Genomic DNA, 16,591 nt, shown 5'->3' with positions numbered 1-16,591 from the left:
AGTTGTAAATTTTGGTGGATACATACATATACAGATGACGATGTGTCGCGACTCACATTTGTTTATTTCCATGGTTGTCATGGTCACCAGATCACCAGTTTCCCTTTATACTCTATAAAGATAGATATGATTTCGTGTCCAGGCCAGAAGTTCAGCTGTTTTCTGTGTAAAGTTTTCATTTTTGTTGGGTGCATGATAAACAGATGATGATGTGTCGCGACTCACATTTGTTCATTTGCGCAGTTGTCATGGCTACCAGATTGCCATTTTCCCTATGTATACTATATAAATAGATATGATTTCGTGTCCGGGCTATAACTCCAACGGTTTTCCTCATAGAGTTTTAATTCTTGATGGATACATACTGTACATGTAGACACACAGATAATGATGTGTCACAACTTACAATTTGTCCATTTTCACTGTTGTCATGGTAACCGGCTAACTGTTTTCCTTATATATGTTATATAGATAGAAATGATTTCATGCTACAACTCCATATGTGTTTCGCATGAAGTTTTTATTTGTGGTGAACACATTTGTCCAGTTGCGTGGTTGTCATGGTAACCAAATACCTATCATCAACACCCATGAAGATTCCCCTCAAAAGTTATACTCACCACAATACTGCTGGTGTTCTTTTATACATTTCAAAGAAGTGAACATTTGCTTACCTTTAGCGATAAAAGAGTTCAAACTCAAAACTCCCTTACTGCATTTGGAGACAGGAGGCGGATGTATGTAATAAAACTTACTTTAAATGGCTGATTTATTCCAATTGCCTGATTCTGAGAGCCCTTTTGATCATGAAAAGGAGTTCTCAGGTTTGTTAATGAGGTAGGAAGATATCTTTCTGGAAAAATGTACATGTAATTTTTTAGCATCCAAAATAATATTTAATCGCATATTTCCGTCTCAAAACGCACTTTATTGGCAACATTTTGATTCCTTGTGACATTTATCTTCTGATGTACAGGTGTTTTGAACATTGATTTGTGTAAAAACATAGAAAATATTTTCTTGAATTTCAGCTGAAGCTGGTGATATTATTTTCTCTGAAGATATTGTATCTGCTATACCTAAAATAATCCAGGTATGTATTATTATATAATTATTATCATGTTTGGTGCCATGAAGAAAAACTCTGCAATGCATTGCTGAAATTATTGAAATGTGAATTTTGATTTGGATATACAGGCATGGAAATTTTTTAACAATTGGCTAATTTCAGACTCTTTTGTTGAAAATTTGAAAAACAAAAAGCATCAGATTTTATGAAAACATTTGATTGCTAGTGTAATTTGGAGCTAGGGTAAGGTATTTTCAGGTATTTATATCCTCTTCAAGGAATTAAAAACTGTGCCAAAAACAACATTTTGCCTAATTTATGGTTTATTCTACAGGCACACGCAGACTGTCCAGAACTACAGCAGAGTGGCTCAGATTTACTAATGGCGCTCTCTGCACATGGTGAGTTTGTAAGATCATGGCGTTGCTCATCACCATCATGATAGCATCAGTGCCCTTGTGCATACATATTTTTATGAGTGTTCTAAGCACATTTATGCTGGGGTGGAGCTGGCCCCCCATGGCCTAGTGTTTAGCACAATGACTAGGGGCCTCTCATCAAGCCAAAACTGGCTTCCTTTCTGGTTGTACACATCCAGGAGTGGCTGCAAGCAATGTGTGGATGGTCGTGGGTTTCCCTCCGTGTTCTTCCCGGTTTCCTCCCACTATAATGGTGGCGACTGTCATATAAGTGAATTTTATGCCATAGAACTCCAACCAAAAGATAAATAAATACATTTCACAAAAAGTGACAGAATTCATTCTGGTTAATAATTTGGGGCAATTGTTTTTTTAATTTGTTTTCCAGAAAAAGCAGCAGAGATGATAGGGATACAGGGAGGAGTGAAACATTTACTGACTGCTCTCCGGTCGTTCGGCGACAACGCAGAGTTATGTGCTTCCTGCTGCAATGCCTTGTGGAGTTTATCCGTTGTTGGTAAGTCTTTTGTATGTGTGTACGAATTTGCATTCTTGAGGTTTTACATCGTATATGAACAAATTTTGCAATTGTAAGCCCTTTGTGAACTGTCAAAACCTTACTAGTAGACGGAAAGTTTGTACAATCTAAGTCAGATGTAGCAGCCCATCTGTATGAGAACCTTGATCGTGTACCTCTCGAAAATTCACAGTATATATCTGTTGACAGGAACAATTTGTGTTTCACAGAATAATAGTGAGCAGTTGTCAGGCCTGTTCTTTGATTCAGAGAGTAAAATTAAGTGGTTACCAGACCTGTTCTATGCTTTTCAGAGGTTAACAGTAAGCTGTTATTAAACCTATTCTGTATTTCAGAGAGTAACAGTAAGCTGTTATCAGACCTGTTCTTTGTTTCAGGGAGTAATAGTAAGCTGTTATCAGACCTGCTTTGTGTTACAGAGAGTAACAGTAAACTGTTATCAGACCTGCTTTGTGTTACAGAGAGTAATAGTAAGCTGTTATCAGACCTGCTTTGTGTTACAGAGAGTAACAGTAAGCTGTTATCAGACCTGTTCTTTGTTTCAGGGAGTAATAGTAAGCTGTTATCAGACCTGCTCTGTGTTACAGAGAGTAACAGTAAACTGTTATCAGACCTGTTTTGTGTTTCAGAGAGTAACAGTAAGCGGTTATCAGATCTCTCTGGGCTAGAGATTGTATGTCAGACCCTGAGGACACACATGAACAGTTCAGATGTGGTGGAAGCTACAGCAGCTTGTCTTCTCTCTCTCTCCATGGAAGGTTTGTCTTAAACTCTCTTATATTCATTCCTTGTTGACTAACAACGTATATAGGAATTTCTGGGTTAAAGCTTCCAGCCTTGGCCATGCTTGAATAAATGTGCTATTCCTGAAATGCATCATAGCCAGTCATTGACAACTCTGTAACCCTAATATTTTCGTGTGCGTGTACATGGACAGAACAAAGTTAAATTCTGACATGGCTGAAATTAAAATAAAACCTGCTGTGAAAATTGTTTGGAACTCCCTTTTTGGCAAGTAGAGGTGTTTCAGTGGTGTTAAAACAAACACATTACCGATACAATTATGCTAGAGTTCGTCGAAAGAAACTTTTATTGAGAAGGGCATTGGAACTACATGCCATTTGGCGTAGTTATTGATGAGATAGAAATCATGTAACACCTTATAGGACTACTTTTTTGTGAAGTTTGATTACTGTCATGTCAGAAGAACCTAAATGTTGTCATCAAAAATATGATTTTAATGTCATTACTTGCCTCTGAAAGTGCACTTTTATATAGCAAACTTTAGGTGACCATGAAATATAGCAGTAAGCCTGTGTAAAGTTTGCATTGTACTTACAGATGACTCCTTACGCTATATTGGTGAACTGGAGACTGTGACCTTGTTGGTACGAGCTGTAGACGCCCACGCCAACAACGCCAAAGTGGTGAAGAACAGCTGCCTGGCTCTGGCCAGCTTTGTGGAACTCGATGGTGAGGCTTTAAGGCCAATTTCCACAGCCTCTGCCAGCCATAGCAACAAGCAGACAAAGATTTGTACTGGCAAATGATTGGTTTAAAATGACACCGCACAACTTGGAAATAGAAACAAAAGCTCTCGCACAAAATGATGCTGTGCTACAGTGGAGCCGCGCCACGTACAGTGGAAATGGTTATACATAACAAGTAGTGTTGTATTTTATGATGTTGCCGAGCATCGTGTGGCGCAGCATGCAGTGGAAATTGGCCTTCATTGTCCCTGCTTGTTACTGAAGATGTTGTAAAAGTGAGAAAACACCTGTATTAGTGGCCTAAAAGGTGATGAAACAATTCCTAAGTATAAAATTTACTTTTTTTACTATTGCACAGTACAAATATGTATGTGTAGTGGGCATATATCATCAGCTGAATTGAATTTTAATTGAATTTCAAGATCAGAATTGTTAATCTGTAAACTTCAGCTTAATTACTGAGGTGTCAGCATGATATCAAAGGCTTGGGACCAGAGAGAGCTACACGTAACTTGTAAACAAGCCAATCATTTAGTAAAGAGGAGATATTGGCAAAAATCGTTCACTGCGAATCCAGTATGTTTTTCATTATTATTTTAGGAAGCCTAGACTCGTCTGTGCACATGTAACTGTTCAAAATCGTTAATAGGCCTACAGTTCCTAGAATTTATAATGCGGGTCACTGTATAACAATTTTTAGATTTCAGAATCATTTCAACACAATTAATGGAACAGGCACAAGTGTGATATTTACTGTAAGGCAATAACAAGAGTTATTCTTGGTTAATGCATGTAATATATTTAGTAATGTGATTATTGATTATTTGCCGGAAACGTCTGTTATAGCCTCTCTGTAATGGTTTGTGCTTATAGAGGAGAGTGCCTTCAAGGTTCTGGCCTATGAGAGTCGGCGCAGTCAGGAGGTGGCCGGACTCCCCATTCTTGTTGGCGCTTATAATGTCCACAAAGATAACGCGGAAGTGGTGGAGGCCATTTGTACTGTACTGATGGAACTGGCTATGTATGGTAAGAGCAAGGGGAATTTGTGTTACAAGCAAAATATGTGCTATAAAGAGCATTAAATCCAGCCAACTGTTGTCTCACCATGTAGAAAACTGAGACAGTGATAGTTTTAATATAGTCTATGTTGGTGTACTGTACATATCTTCTGAAAAATGAGAGAGTTAACTTATTGTTAAGAGTGCATGTGCCTCTTTAATTCTCCTTTGGTCTACAGTGTATGTCAATATGTACAAAGATTGTTATGAGAGTGATACTCTAAAAATTGTACTTGTTCAAAAGTCTGTTTACCCTAAATGACCTAAAATTTCATCCACAAAGGTTCATATTCATAGGCCAAAAAAAAATATCACAGAATATTATTTTTGGTGCTGAAAATTTTCCAGTGGAATATCAACCCATGTTCCCAGCAAACCTCATAACACCTTTCTAAACTCAATGGAACTCTCAGGATCAGGGTAAATGGGCAAGTTTGTCATGGACGAAATTTATGGCCATTTAGGGTAATCAGGCTACATCAGTTTAGAATCAGACATGAACTGAGTTATGGCCCTTCCAGAAAGGATAGGGGGAGCTTTTGATTCAGCTCAGTACATGTATCTCTGGTGTATGAGGTGACATATTATTTTGTACCTTAAATGTGAAAACAAATGGCCTCTGGACGGGGTTACTGATTCTGAACTGAGCAAGCTGTTTTAAGGGTTGCATGGCCTGATTTTCTTGTCCTGTTTGTAGAAGAGGTACATAGAGAGCTGACTGAGAATAATATTCAGTCAGTTCTGGAACAGGTCAGGGCAATGTTTACTGGTATTGAGGTGAGCAGAAGTAGACAATAGTTGGTAGGTTGTAGGGTGTATGCTGTAGGTTAGCTTGTCACCTGTTGAGGGATTGGCTCAAAATACTGAAACCCAGGGGCTGCATTTATCAAATGTCTTGAGACCTCAGCCAAAAATTCAAGTACAGCTACAAATGAAATGTTTTGTTCTAGAATTGAAGTTCAAAATTTGTCCTGCAGAACAATGTACTAACCTCAAGTTCTTTCTTCATACAAGTTTGGTTTCTTAAGGACTTGCTATTTATGGGGTAAGTCCTAAGTTGATTGATAAATATGACCCTAGGACAATTGATCACAAAGCAGTCTTAGACATATTAAAGTCAGACTTAGTATAAACTGGAGAACAACTTATTGTACTAAAAAAGTGAATTATTTAAGGAATTTTTGTTTCGATACTTAGTTGAAGAATTGAAAATTAGTGTTTGTCATGAATAAGACAGACTCTCATTTAAGTTTAGGACAGCTTTGTGATCCTGATCCTGAAGCTGGGGGGGAGGGGGGGGCAGGGGTCTGTTTCACAAAACCTTGTTGGGTTAACGTACATGTGTAACTGGACAGCAATCAACTGTGGTTACAAGATCTTGAACTGTCCTCAGACATTGGAAACCGCAACGGCATATGCTTTGTTCAGGCACACTGTTCTGGCCTGTTCAGGTGGTCTGTGTTTTTTTAGCTTTTCCCTCTATGATAATACTTTAGTTGTTCTGTAGTTTATTCTGTAGTTTATGCAGTAAAACTTTTAGCATACAGTTTGCATATTAAGCAGAACATTCCTCGTGCAGTGCATTTTTTTTTTGTGGTGCTGCACAGCGACTGAATGGGCAGGAAGTGTATGTACATGCACTGTGTGGTTGCAACATATTACTTTGTGACTGACAACCACACGGTACTGAACATAGCTCTGTGTGGCAACTGTGCAGTTCTGTATGGTCCATGATTACACTGTACCATTCAGCCATTGACTTCATAGTACATGTACTTGGTACTCAGTATTGAGCAACTTCCATATAGTATTGCCAGCTGTTTAGACCTTTCTGAGCTAGCAATACTGCATGACCATAAGTTGATGGCTTTGCTGTGTTTGTATTTTTTAAGTATACATACTGCAATTCAAGTTCTTATGTGGTTGTTTAGCCTTTTTGCATGTTTACATGTGTAGATAAACACTAGTTGCAAATCTGTGTTCTTATATGTACCTCAGAAGCACACACCTAAGCTACAGTACATCATTCATGTACTGTGTGAGTACTGTAATTACCCTAATGGACATGATTCATAATCTTAGTACTGTATGTATTGAGCTGAAGTGTTGTAGTCAAGTGTCTCCTAAAGGCAGGCCTAGCTACCAAGTCCATGTTTTTCTGAAGAGCACATTAGAAGGCTGAAATTAAGGACTAATATTGGTATAAATCTGCCTACAAAAAAAAAAAAAGGGCATTAATATTTTGGAAGAGCATCATCTTGGTGTCAGCTTCTAAAGTAACATACATGTACATATGGATTAGGCCCTGGTGCATAAAGACAATTAACATAGAGAAATCAGAATATGTGTGCTGCGTAGAATAAATCTCACACGGTGTGCTTTATGTACATTTGTATGCGGAGTGTGCAACTCCATGTTAGGCGACACCAATTTTAATTTTGTGTTTTACGGGCAAGCTTAAATCCATCCTGTTATTTTGTCTGATCCTAATGTTTTATCTGATTTTACTGTCGGATGTACATAAATACATGTATGCCTTTAATAGGAACAATAGCTGGGACAGTCCACAATTCCCACAAATTAGATGATTTCCTGTGTAATTTTTATCCTCCCAACACCCCCGACCCCCACCCCCGGTTTGAGATTGAAGAAGGATTTATCCTTCTCGTAAGACAAAAATTTAAATTGGTGTGGGCTTAAGTGTCGTCTTACATGTAGTTGTAGAGCTTAACTTTTGTATGCTTCCTTTCTGTGCTTGGCTTGTAGACGAAATCAAAGCTGAAATGAACTTCTTAAAATTTGGCCAAACCATGTTGGCTGAGATTCAGAAACGTTTTAAGGAGAACAAGGTAAGCTTTGTGTCTGTCCAGGAAACTTCAGTGTACGTAGTTTATTCAGAGCGCAGTGAATTTAGCTGAAATCCTTGTAAGAGATCAAAAGCTCATGGATATACTTCGACAGATTAGTCACATGTGTTACATGGACTTTCCTTGACCAATACATCATTGTTTTAGTTATAGTTTTAGCATATGGTAGTGAGTAGTTGAAGCTGTAGAACTTGTTGTTTAAAGAGTAATTAAATGTTAAGCGAGACTTAAAATCTAAATGCTGCTTGCATCTTAATGCTCACCAAAGTACACTTTTGACAATGTTTCCCAATTTTCTCAAGGTCTGCTTTCTGTATGGCTTTAGATTTATGAACACTTTGTATGGTTTATAGATATATCATTATTTTCACCACCCTTGCAACCGATATATTGAAACGTTTTGAGAAAATCATGGGGTATAGAGAAATAATTGGCAGAGTTTTATGAAGTTTGCATATTTTATGACACAAGCAAATCATTTTTAGTGTCATTTTCAAAACAAAAGTTCTTGTATGCATAAATTATTCTGAAAAAAAAAGAAGTGCTTTATTGATTGAAAGGTTGAAGATTTACAGTATATTTATGTATAAGGATCTTAAATATATATGTGTGTTGTCTAATATTATAAAGTGTTTTATGATTGCTCTCCCCAGGACATCATGGGCCCATGTGAAGCAACAATCCAAGCTCTGGGCCCCTCTCCGGCAGGAAAAAATGTTTCTTTGACATCACTAGCCTTCCCTGAGGAGCTGACCAAAGCCAAAGCAGCCACAGCTGTCCAATGAGCTACATGAGCTTTATTCAAATCCACCAATGGGAATGCTTATAATCTTATTAATTTGAATATTGTGGTTTTTCATACTCTGTCTTCATGTATGTGTGAAAGATATTATTCCAAGTTAAACAAGTAATGTGACAAAAACTGGAAACAGCTGACATATTTCAGAGGGAAGAATCTTTTATGTTTTACATATTGCTCATAACATCACAACGTACTTGTACATCTATCAGCAATCAAATATGCTGAATCAAATACGCTCACAGAGATTTACGTGTACATGTATATGTACCTAGAAAGTGACAAATTGACTAAAAAAAAAATAGGCCAGAACATTTTTCTCTTGCCACTTTGCAGACAGTCACTTCAGACATACCCTAATTCCTCAACCTTTTCACATATGAAAGAGTAACTTTCAGTGCACGTTATGCACATTGAATTTGGATATAAAACTACATTGGTTGGATTGGTCAGTGTCAGGGCTTCATATGAGTCAACACAGAAAAATGCCTTTAGAATATGCTTGAATAAACACCTTTGCAAGCATGGGGAAAGGTTGAAGAATTACAGTAATTTTAAATTCTGAGGCTGTCTTGGCCCATTCTGAGTAAATGATTATCGGTAAACAGGTAGCCACTTTAAGTGATACACTTTTCTGATTGTCAGAAGTGGCCACAGGTAATATAAGCGCTTCGCATCGACTCTGGAGCCACACACAAATGTGGTGACTGAGTTAAAGTCAAACTCACACTGGCTCGCTTTCTGGTCATTCGTGGGAAGGTCTGCCAGCAGCCTGTGGGATCTCTAGAGGTTAACTGTTATACATATGTACTTGTAAATGATGAAGGTGATGCTGCAGACCATGTATTACAGCCATGGAATACATCGAATTGAGCAAAAAGTGATATGTATGAAATTATTCAACCAGCAGTTACACTACATAAATTTGGAGGCTTGAGGCTGCCTCAATGAAACTGAAACTGAGCATGAAACTGTTCAACCAGCAGTTAGACTACTTAAATTTGGAGGCTTGAGGCTGTCTCAGTGAAACTGAAACTGAGTATGAAATTATTCAACCAGCAGTTACACTACATAAATTTGGAGGCTTGAGGCTGCCTCAATGAAACTGAAACTGAGTATGAAATTATTCAACCAGCAGTTACACTACATAAATTTGGAGGCTTGAGGCTGCCTCAATGAAACTGAAACTGAGCATGAAACTGTTCAACCAGCAGTTACACTACATAAATTTGGAGGCTTGAGGCTGCCTCAGTGAAACTGAAACTGAGTATGAAACTGTTCAACCAGCAGTTACACTAGAACAGTTTGGTTTAGTTCACTGTTTTCGTCCATGTGAACAGAAAGGGAAATTGCTGGGTTAGATGCATACTAATACCCGCTGTGACAGGTGGAATTTTGTGCAGCCCGGTGGCCAATGAAACAATAGATCTACTGATTGGACTACTAGGAATGCTAGCGGTGTGAAGACAAGCAGTCATAAATTAGTGAACTGTTGAACAGTGTTTTGTAGTTTGGCAATTTCATGCTAATGTAACTGTGGCTATAGAGCCTTTTTTTTTTTTTTTTTGCACACCGGCTTTAATACCATGACCAAATATTTCAGCAAATTTTTAGAAATTAAGTGTGTGATAATACTATAATGTCTGACAGTTATCTTACATTATTTCCCCATTTTTCTCACCATTATTTTTTATCTGTCAAACTCAGAATGATTTAGGTTTATCATTGTTAGGAAATGTGATACATTTGACATGAATCTCTCGTTACTCATCTTTTCTGTTATAGATATTTACACTTAGTTTATTGTGGGTTTACAAATTTATGATTTTTGTAGTGTCTTAAACTTGAAACACTGATAGGTTTTGTTCAGGTTTGTTTTTCTAATATCTGTGATAGCCTTGAAATTTAAATTTACGTGCAAAATTCATATTCATGACAACACTGTTAATGCATATTTTCTTTAAATTTTATTATTAAAATTTCAAATCATCAAACATATACATGCAATTTTAGTTAATTTCTTTGCCGTTAGATCGAGGACATATATATATATATATATGTTTAGTTCCAACTATTGTTGTTGCTTGTTTATATAATTTCTGTTCTTAGCACAACTTAATAAACCAGATATTTCAGATTTCTTTCATTTTTATGTACATGTATTTTTGCCAGTCTGTGATAAATTGCCCATACCTGTGATATATGGTATACACATTTTATATTTTAGACTTCAACCGAAGTAGGCAAGTTGTAAATGTGTTGTCATTCCCATATGTTTTGAATTGTTGAAATATACATGCATTTCATTCAGTGTAAAACGAAATTATCACAGTTTTTGTTTCACCTTTTTTTGGAGTTAAATTGTTGAAAAATATCTACCAGGAATATTTTTCTAACCATTGAAGGGACCATGCATTGTGGATAATGGAGAGAGTAAGTGAGTGCTTGCTTGGGGTTTAACGTCGTACTTAACAATTTTTCAGTCATATGACTGAATGTGGTCATATGATGACGAAGGAATCCTTAGTGTGCATGTAATGTGCCTCGTTGTTTCAGGACAGAGTTCCACCGCTCTTTTATCTAATGCTGCTTCACTCAGACGCCTTACCGAAGGCTGAGCTGCACCGCCTGAGCCATTATACTGATACGGGTCAACCAGTCATTGCACTATCCTCTTCATGCTGAACGCCAATCGAAGTGTACAACTTCCTCTTTTGAAATCTTGGGTGTGACTCGACCCAGGATTGATCCTGGATGTGCTGCTCCTGAAGAGGACGCTCTGACTGTGCTATCGGGGCAGGTGATAATGGAGAGATGTTCCTGCCTAAACACAAAGTTTGCCCTTTCTCAAGGAAGTTCAAGTACACAAACATTCCAGTATAACCACGCTCTGGTGTACAGAGTTGATTTGACAGGTTTTCCTCCAGTCACCCAGATCTAGGTTCATTTCCTACCGAGGACTTCCACCATAATGCTGGTCGCCATCATACAAGTGAAATATTCATGAGTATGGCGTAAAATACCAATCACCATACCAAAATACCAATAAATAAATAAATACCATTGTACTTCACAATTTTTCAGTCATATGACGACGGGGAGCACATATGTACATATATCTTCTTGTGGCAGGGCGAGTCCATGCCTGAAGTATCATGCCGACGACACCAGACAAGAGACCCCACCCAGTCACATTATATGGACACCAAGCCAACTGGCCCTGTTTCCTTTCTCTGACCTCTCAGTGCTGCGTGCCATGTTAGGCAGTTTGGTATAACCCAACCCGGGTTTGATCCTGAGGTCTTCCGACTTTGAGGAGCATGCTCTCACCGTCATTTGGGTAGCAGTAAATGGTCAAAAACTCTCATAGGGTCATCTGTTACATAGTTTTACATGATGTTTATTTGAGATCACTTTCTTTCCAGCAATATGGCATACACTTTGATTGAGTGAGTGTGTGGGGTTTAACGTCGTACTTAACAATTTTTCAGTCATATGACAACGAAGGAATCCTTAGAGTGCATGTAATGTGCCTCCTTGTTGCAGGAAGGATTTCCACTGCTCTTGTATCTAGTGCTGCTTCATTGAGACCCATTACTGAAGGCAAGTAAGCCGCCCCGCTCGAGCCATTAAACTGATAGGGGTCAATTAGTTGTTGCACTATCCCCTTCATGCTGAATGCCGAGTCAGGAAGTCAAAACTTCCTCTTTTAAGGTCTTAGGTGTGACTCAACCCAGGACTGACCCTGGATCTACCGCTCCCGAAGCAGAAGCTCCACGAACTATCCAGGCCAATCCCATACACTTTGATCATGTTCTAAAATACTCAGCGGGTGAAATCTGTGCCTCATATTTTGCATTATTTGTCAGTTACCTTAAATGACCATAAATTTCATCCATGACTAAATTGCCCATTTTTCCTAATTCTGAAAGTTCCACTGAGTTTAGAAAGGTGTTTTGAGGTTTGCTTGGAACATGGGTGGTATTCCAGTGGAAAGTTTTCAGCACCAAAAATATTTTGTGACATTTATTTATTTGCCTCTAATAATGCAATTTTGTGGACGAAATCTTTTTAGGGCATGTGCCAAAAGAGCAGGTGTTTTTATAGCTGTTTACCATGGTCAAACACACTCATAAGATGGATATGGCCTGCTTCTTTGACGCCCACTGATGATCAAGTATGTTATTGGCCGAAGATAGACAGAGAATATGGTACTCACTGCATTGAGGTTTACTTCACTCATGAAAATGAACAGTGCTGTTATGAGTGAAATATTCTTAAATACAACATTTAAACACGAATCAATCTAAACCATCGGCCGCATTGAGATTAATGGTGTCCAGCATAACCCAACAACCTTCACCCGCTTGTTTAAAACTGCTTTAAGACTTAATACCAGATGTAATTTTAAGCCAAGCCTTTAATTTTGTGCTCAGCACTAAATAAAATTGTGTACCAGTGTATAAAATATGACAACTGCTGCTGTTATACTTTGACTTTGGAGAACTGCAGTGGATGCTGGGTTTGGCTAAAATTGTAAATATAAAACATGACTTAATACCAGTATTAGCTAATACACCTGAACAACTGGGCCCTGACTTACAGCTACAGATAAACCTTTGTGTGTCTACCTTTTGCATGTCACAGCCCCATTTAAAACTCAACGTTGACTTTTGAAACACAGTGTCAAGTTTTGGTGTAGACACTACATCTTTAAGGAAACCTGACACTGCATACTGAGTTACGACATCAAGTTTCAAATGGGGCTTCAACATGCAAACACTTGACACAAAAACTTTTAAAAGTTGATGTTCAGTTAAGGGTGCATCAAGTTTGAGAATTGAGACAAGTTCCTTTTCGTGTCAAATAGTACACCACAATTTTCTCATGGTAGGCAAGTTACACTGAAAAATCCTTGGCATGCAATAACAGAAGCTGCTGATGTTGTCTTCAGCCCTGAACTGAAACTGCAGACTGAATGCAAAATCAAAGAAACCTGTGACTTTACATTTCAACAAAAACAGCAAATCAGCCTCACACAAGCCGTGTCTGTTGGCTTTCGATAATCCCTCTTAAGCACTGTTCTTTCAGTACGTTCATCATCGCGAGTTCAGACTTCACAAAGTCTGACACCAAATCTTTGTTTTCTTTTGATGACCACAATCTTCAAAAGATCTTTCCGTTCATTTACAAGTCGAGGAATAATACTCCTCTTCAAGGTCGTAAAGTTCTAACGCCATTTCGTCGCGGAGTAGCATCAGTTTGGTGTCCATATCTGCCTGCAAACGTTTATAAAGATTTGTCCTCTGTGAAATGGATTCATTGTTGGATGGGAAGTCATTCAGTATGAGATACTGTTTAATATCTGACACAAGCTTCATCAAAGATTCGCCAGCTCTTACCTGCAAAACAATTAGAAAGATCAAAGATCATGGTCAAATAAAGGTAAACTTTTTTTTTGTTCAGTTATAATGAAGTTTGTGACCCAAATTCAGCTACAGGTATAAATAGCACAAAACAAGAGAGTGAAAATGTGTTCACACCATTAAAAATTTCACTTTTGACACTGAATATGTTTGATTTAATATTTCTGACCATTTCTGGCATAATTTAGCACTTTCAGCTCAGATAATATCCATGCTATCAAGAAAGCTTTGAAATATATCCCATATACATGTATATCTAATATATGTATATCTAATATACATGCATGAACAGGTATTAGGCTTAAATGTGCAACTTAAAACAACAAAGTGATAACAGTAAGCAATGGATATATTAACTGATACTTCTGAATATCACAAACACAGTATGAATCCCAGAATGGATTTGATCCTTGTATGGGTATTTTTTTTAAATACACTGAGAATTTCAGAATTATCCTTCTGAATGTAAAAAGTTCCTATTATACAGAAAAAAAGAAAAAAAAAAAACAGCATCCAACCAAATTGCAGAAATCGTTCTTTTGCAAGTTTTCTTATGGATAAAGTTGTCGTATGGCCTTATTAATGATTTATTTGATTCATGTTTTACGCCGTACTGAAGAATAATTCACTTATACGACGATGGCGGGCATTATGGTGGGAGGAAACCGTGCAGAGTCCAAGGGAAACCCACAACCATATGCAGGTTGCTGTCAGAGCTTCCCGGAGAGGAAGCCAGCATCATACGGCTTTATACCCCAATCTTTGTATACATGTACAAACACGTTATGCGAAACAGAATAAGTTTTCGAAATTGACCTGTGGTTATTACTGAGTATTTGACTCACAATGTTGGCTGCTCGCACTTGCATCTCGTACTGGTCCTGTTCTGACTGGGTGGCTTTGCTCAGCTGACTGTCTTCCTCTATCTGCACATATATAAACAATATATTTATTTATTTGATTGGTGTTTTACACCGTACTCAACAATATTTCACTGATGCCATGGCGGCCAGCCTTATGGTGAGTGGAAACCGGGCACAGCCCGGGGGAAACCCACGACCATTCTCAGGTTGCTGCAGACCTTCCCACATATGGCCGGAGATATATAAACAAAAGCAATGTTCTCATTTTAGAAATATAAATGTTATGGTCAGTTTAAAAATTTCAGCATTACTCTTGGTGTACAGTTGAATCCTACATTTTTTTTGCAACAGGATACTATCTTTATAGTACCTACTGTTTGAACTAAAACCAGGAAAATTACACCATCCAACGCGAGTTTTAACTTTAATTCTTCAGCACTTTTCACAACTTGGCCAAATTTCAGGATCTGTAATATTAGTTACACATAGTCACTTAGAATGAGAAGATGCCATCTCACTGGACAACTCTTAAAATTAACTAAATCTTATGATAAAATACATCGAATCATTAAAAGATATAATTTTTTTTTCTCTGAATTTATTAGACTTTCTCGCAAACAGGACATTTTTTGTTTTCTTTTATAAAATACAGTAAAATAATTAAAACGTCGTGTTCAAGCCGAGGTGGTTTATCTGGCGCCTGCAATAACTAGGTCAGCACTGCTGTTATCTTAGAACCTACCAATACAAAACTGAAGCATAAAATCTAGCGACAGTCGTATGCCTAGATCAGCCTTAGTGGTGCTTAGATCAAATTCACCATCACAACCCCTTCAGTGGCTACGACCTAAACTCTGTGTATCTGTAGGTTATTTAAACAGGGCCCACATGCTGAAGAAGCTGTGCGACAACGAAGTTTCGCTAAACTTTTACTAGGTTGAAAAAAATTGAAACAAATATTAAATGCTGGTTTAAGATACTTTGAATGGTAGTCTTTCAGGGGACATAAGCATTAGTCAGGTGCTGTCTTTCACTTTAACTGCTAAAACTAGTCCATCTAGATGAACTGTCAGTCTGTTATCTGTGTTACGGTGAAACTAATACCAGCGTTGGATCCAGGAATGTTTCTAAAGTACTTTGTTTGATTTTTTTTGAAGAATTAATCAAATAACATGAAAAAATTCTTGGGTAATGTTTAGAGAAAATAGGCCAGGTGAGGCTTGAAATGTATTATCACATTAGAGTTTATTCTTTAACAGGTTATCTCTTTGACAGAGCAAAATCATCAACAGGTTATGACCCAAAGCTGTAAACTGAATTAAATTTTTTTTTTGTACAAATTTTGAACCATTTCAAAAACACAACTACACTCTGTATCCAAAACAGAGTACACAAACGTCTGTATTTGTTTATTTGATTGATGTGACATGCCGTACTGAGGAATATTTCACTTATAAGACGGTGACAAACGCCTGTATTGTCCTAAGATTTACCCGGGCCAGCTTGATGATTTCAGTGAAGTTGTCCAGCATCGACCTAACATCGTCTTTGAGGCGTTTTGTGTAGGACTTCAATAATGCTTCTTTGCTTTGAGGTAAAGCTCTTGTTTGTGCCATCCTTGTTTATGTTGAATTTCCAAAAATCATAATGGATCTGAAAGTCAAAAACCTGTAAATTGTGAAGTAATTGTATGCAAAGAAAAGAAACCTAACTAACATGAAAATAATGATGTGTCAAATTAATGACATTCTCAAGTTCGATCAAACCTGGGATTAACGAAAACTGGTCACTACATAGCATACCTAATCAAACTTGAAGGAACAAAAACTTTGCATTAAAACATCTCTTGTACCGCAAACCAAATAGTTAGCTCAATAAACATAAAATTACTAGCGAGTGGACAACAACTAACACTTTCTTGACCGTTCCTATCTACCCAGTGAGGTTTTGTTGGCTAAAACTTACCACCTACTTCGCATGTTTGTGTTCCCGCACGTACACGAGACTTTGCGAGAGCGAGATTTCGGTCTTTTCAGGCTAGATCAACATGGTGGGTTGGACT

The 16,591-nt window shown here is 37.7% G+C and overlaps 2 protein-coding genes across 3 annotated transcripts in view; one reads left to right on the top strand and one right to left on the bottom strand.

Annotated features, from left to right (window-relative positions):
- Positions 1-10,273, top strand: part of LOC135480971 (serine/threonine kinase-like domain-containing protein STKLD1) — a 28,529-nt gene extending 18,256 nt beyond the window's left edge. Inside the window, exons 12-19 of the mRNA XM_064760901.1 lie at positions 1,032-1,093; positions 1,404-1,470; positions 1,877-2,005; positions 2,656-2,784; positions 3,368-3,499; positions 4,390-4,542; positions 7,341-7,423; positions 8,095-10,273. Of these exons, the coding sequence (XP_064616971.1) occupies positions 1,032-1,093; positions 1,404-1,470; positions 1,877-2,005; positions 2,656-2,784; positions 3,368-3,499; positions 4,390-4,542; positions 7,341-7,423; positions 8,095-8,226 (887 nt within the window). The 3' untranslated portion in view covers positions 8,227-10,273. The remainder of the gene's footprint in view (positions 1-1,031; positions 1,094-1,403; positions 1,471-1,876; positions 2,006-2,655; positions 2,785-3,367; positions 3,500-4,389; positions 4,543-7,340; positions 7,424-8,094) is intronic.
- Positions 10,274-12,929: 2,656 nt separating this feature from the next.
- LOC135480338 (mediator of RNA polymerase II transcription subunit 22-like) lies at positions 12,930-16,531 on the bottom strand. Of its 2 annotated transcripts, none has more exons than XM_064760163.1 (4): positions 16,502-16,531; positions 16,023-16,182; positions 14,512-14,592; positions 12,930-13,642 (listed from the first exon to the last, which is right to left on the bottom strand). In XM_064760163.1, exons 2-4 carry the CDS (start codon positions 16,143-16,145, stop codon positions 13,424-13,426), a joined length of 423 nt encoding a protein of 140 aa, XP_064616233.1. In that variant the 5' UTR covers positions 16,146-16,182; positions 16,502-16,531; the 3' UTR covers positions 12,930-13,423. The 2 variants fall into 2 exon arrangements, with proteins under 2 accessions (XP_064616233.1, XP_064616232.1); XM_064760162.1 differs by having other exon boundaries at positions 16,495-16,530.
- Positions 16,532-16,591: the final 60 nt, after the last annotated feature.

Source organism: Liolophura sinensis, chromosome 13 (genome assembly GCF_032854445.1).
Source record: "Liolophura sinensis isolate JHLJ2023 chromosome 13, CUHK_Ljap_v2, whole genome shotgun sequence".
Taxonomy (NCBI): Eukaryota; Metazoa; Mollusca; class Polyplacophora; order Chitonida; family Chitonidae; genus Liolophura; species Liolophura sinensis.
The sequence above is the reverse complement of the archived record's forward strand: the minus strand, read 5'-3'. Positions and strand labels throughout refer to the sequence as shown.

Excerpts from the sequence above, each read along its gene's own strand:
- LOC135480338 (XM_064760163.1), bottom strand. The coding sequence starts at position 16,145 with ATGGCACAAACAAGAGCTTTACCTCAAAGCAAAGAAGCATTATTGAAG. Across the intron at positions 14,593-16,022 it reads AAATCATCAAGCTGGCCCGG|ATAGAGGAAGACAGTCAGCT; the intron begins GTAAATCTTAGG and ends ATATATGTGCAG. Across the intron at positions 13,643-14,511 it reads AAGTGCGAGCAGCCAACATT|GTAAGAGCTGGCGAATCTTT; the intron begins GTGAGTCAAATA and ends ATTGTTTTGCAG.